Below are 1,662 nucleotides of genomic sequence, written 5' to 3' on the forward strand. Positions count from 1 at the left end.
GACCGAGGGCACCTCCCACTGCCCAGACCCTGGTGACGGTGACCGAGGGTGCCCACTGCCCAGACCCTGGTGACGGTGACCGAGGGCACCTCCCAGTGCCCAGACCCTGGTGATGGTGACCAAGGGCACCTCCCACTGCCCAGACCCTGGTGACAGTGACCGAGGGCACCTCCCACTGCCCAGACCCTGGTGACGGTGACCGAGGGCGCCCACTGCCCAGACCCTGGTGATGGTCACCGAGTGCGCCTCCCACTGCCCAGGCCCCAGTGAAGGTAACTGAGGGCTCCTCCCACCCAGGCCCTGGTAACGGTGATCGAGGGCTACCATTATCCAAGCCCCGGTGACAGTGACCAAGGGCTCCCACTGCCCAGGCCCCCGTGGTGGTGACCGAGGGCTCCTCCCCTGCCCAGGCCCTGGTGATGGTGACCCAGGGCTCCCACTACCCCAGGCCCCAGTGACAATGACAGACGGCTCCCACAGCCCAGGCCCCGGTGATGGTGACCAAGGGCTGCTCCCACTGCCCAGGCCACAGTGACGGTGACCAAGGGCTCTCAGTGCCCCAGGCCTTGCCCCTCCTTCCTTTGGTGTCCAAAAGCACAAATAATCTGGTAACACAGTCAAGGCCCCTTCCTCCAGAAAACTGCCCACCCTAGGACTCCCGGGGTCTGGGCTAAGCCTCCACAGCCCCAGGGGTTCCTCCTGCCTCCCCTCATTCCACACAACTCTAGGTACAGCTGCCGCTGACTGGCCGCTGAACCACAGGCTGCGGGGGACTGGCAATGGCGCAGTCCCTGTGCTCATCCCACAGCATGGGGCTGGGGAGGGACACGGTAGGGAAGAAGTAGTTTTTAAATATTAATGAAAATGGCCTAGACACCAGGAATACATTTTCCATCCAAAGAGGCTACTCTCTTAAAGCCATGAGACCGAGTCACATTTCAGCCATACCCCACACTGTTTAGGCTGCACCAATGACCCTTCCAGGCATCCCGAGACAAGGCTGGACTTGACGGACAGAGAGGGGACCTGCGAGCAGAACATGGGGCACCTTGACTTTCGTCTGGTCGGTGGCCATGGTCCCGTCGGTCACCAGGCCGGAGCCCAGTGCGTGCTCCAGGAAGCTGCCCAGCTTCTCAGCATCATGGCCTGCGTTGGAGCCTGAAGTCTCGATGAGGACGTAAAACGGACTCTCTAGAAGTAAGCAAGGAAGGCAGAGTGAGCAGAGGCTCCGGCTTCCAGGGCAAGAATCAGGGCTGCTTGGGCGGAATGGCTGTGATAGCAACCACTGATCTTTCGAGGCCAAGAAGGACCCAGGCAGCCAGCGGAGCACACAGCTGTCCGCTTGAGCTGACTTTCAGGAGGTTTAAAAACTTGTCTTTGGCCAGGCACGGTGGTTCACACCTGTAATCCCAGCACTTCGGGAGGCTGAGGTGGGTGGATCACCTGAGATCACGAGTTTGAGACCAGCCTGGTCAACACGGCAAAACCCCACCTAAATTAGCCAAGTGTGGTGGCGGGTGCCTGTAATCCCAGCTACTCAGGAGGCTGAGGCAGGAGAAACGTTTGAACCCGGGAGGTGGAGGCTGCAGTGAGCCGAGACCGTGACGTTGCACTCCAGCCTGGGCCACGGTGAGAAACTCCACCCGGGAGGTGGAGGCTGCA

The 1,662-nt window shown here is 61.0% G+C and overlaps 1 protein-coding gene across 1 annotated transcript in view; it reads right to left on the reverse strand.

Annotated features, from left to right (window-relative positions):
* Positions 1-1,048: 1,048 nt before the first annotated feature.
* Positions 1,049-1,662, reverse strand: part of D2HGDH (D-2-hydroxyglutarate dehydrogenase) — a gene marked incomplete at its 3' end in the record, with an annotated part of 32,251 nt that continues 31,637 nt past the window's right edge. Inside the window, 1 exon segment of the mRNA XM_011996397.1 lies at positions 1,049-1,191. Within this exon segment, the coding sequence (XP_011851787.1) occupies positions 1,049-1,191 (143 nt within the window).

The sequence above is a fragment of the Mandrillus leucophaeus genome, unplaced genomic scaffold (assembly GCF_000951045.1).
Source record: "Mandrillus leucophaeus isolate KB7577 unplaced genomic scaffold, Mleu.le_1.0 Scaffold510, whole genome shotgun sequence".
NCBI classification, from domain to species: Eukaryota; Metazoa; Chordata; class Mammalia; order Primates; family Cercopithecidae; genus Mandrillus; species Mandrillus leucophaeus.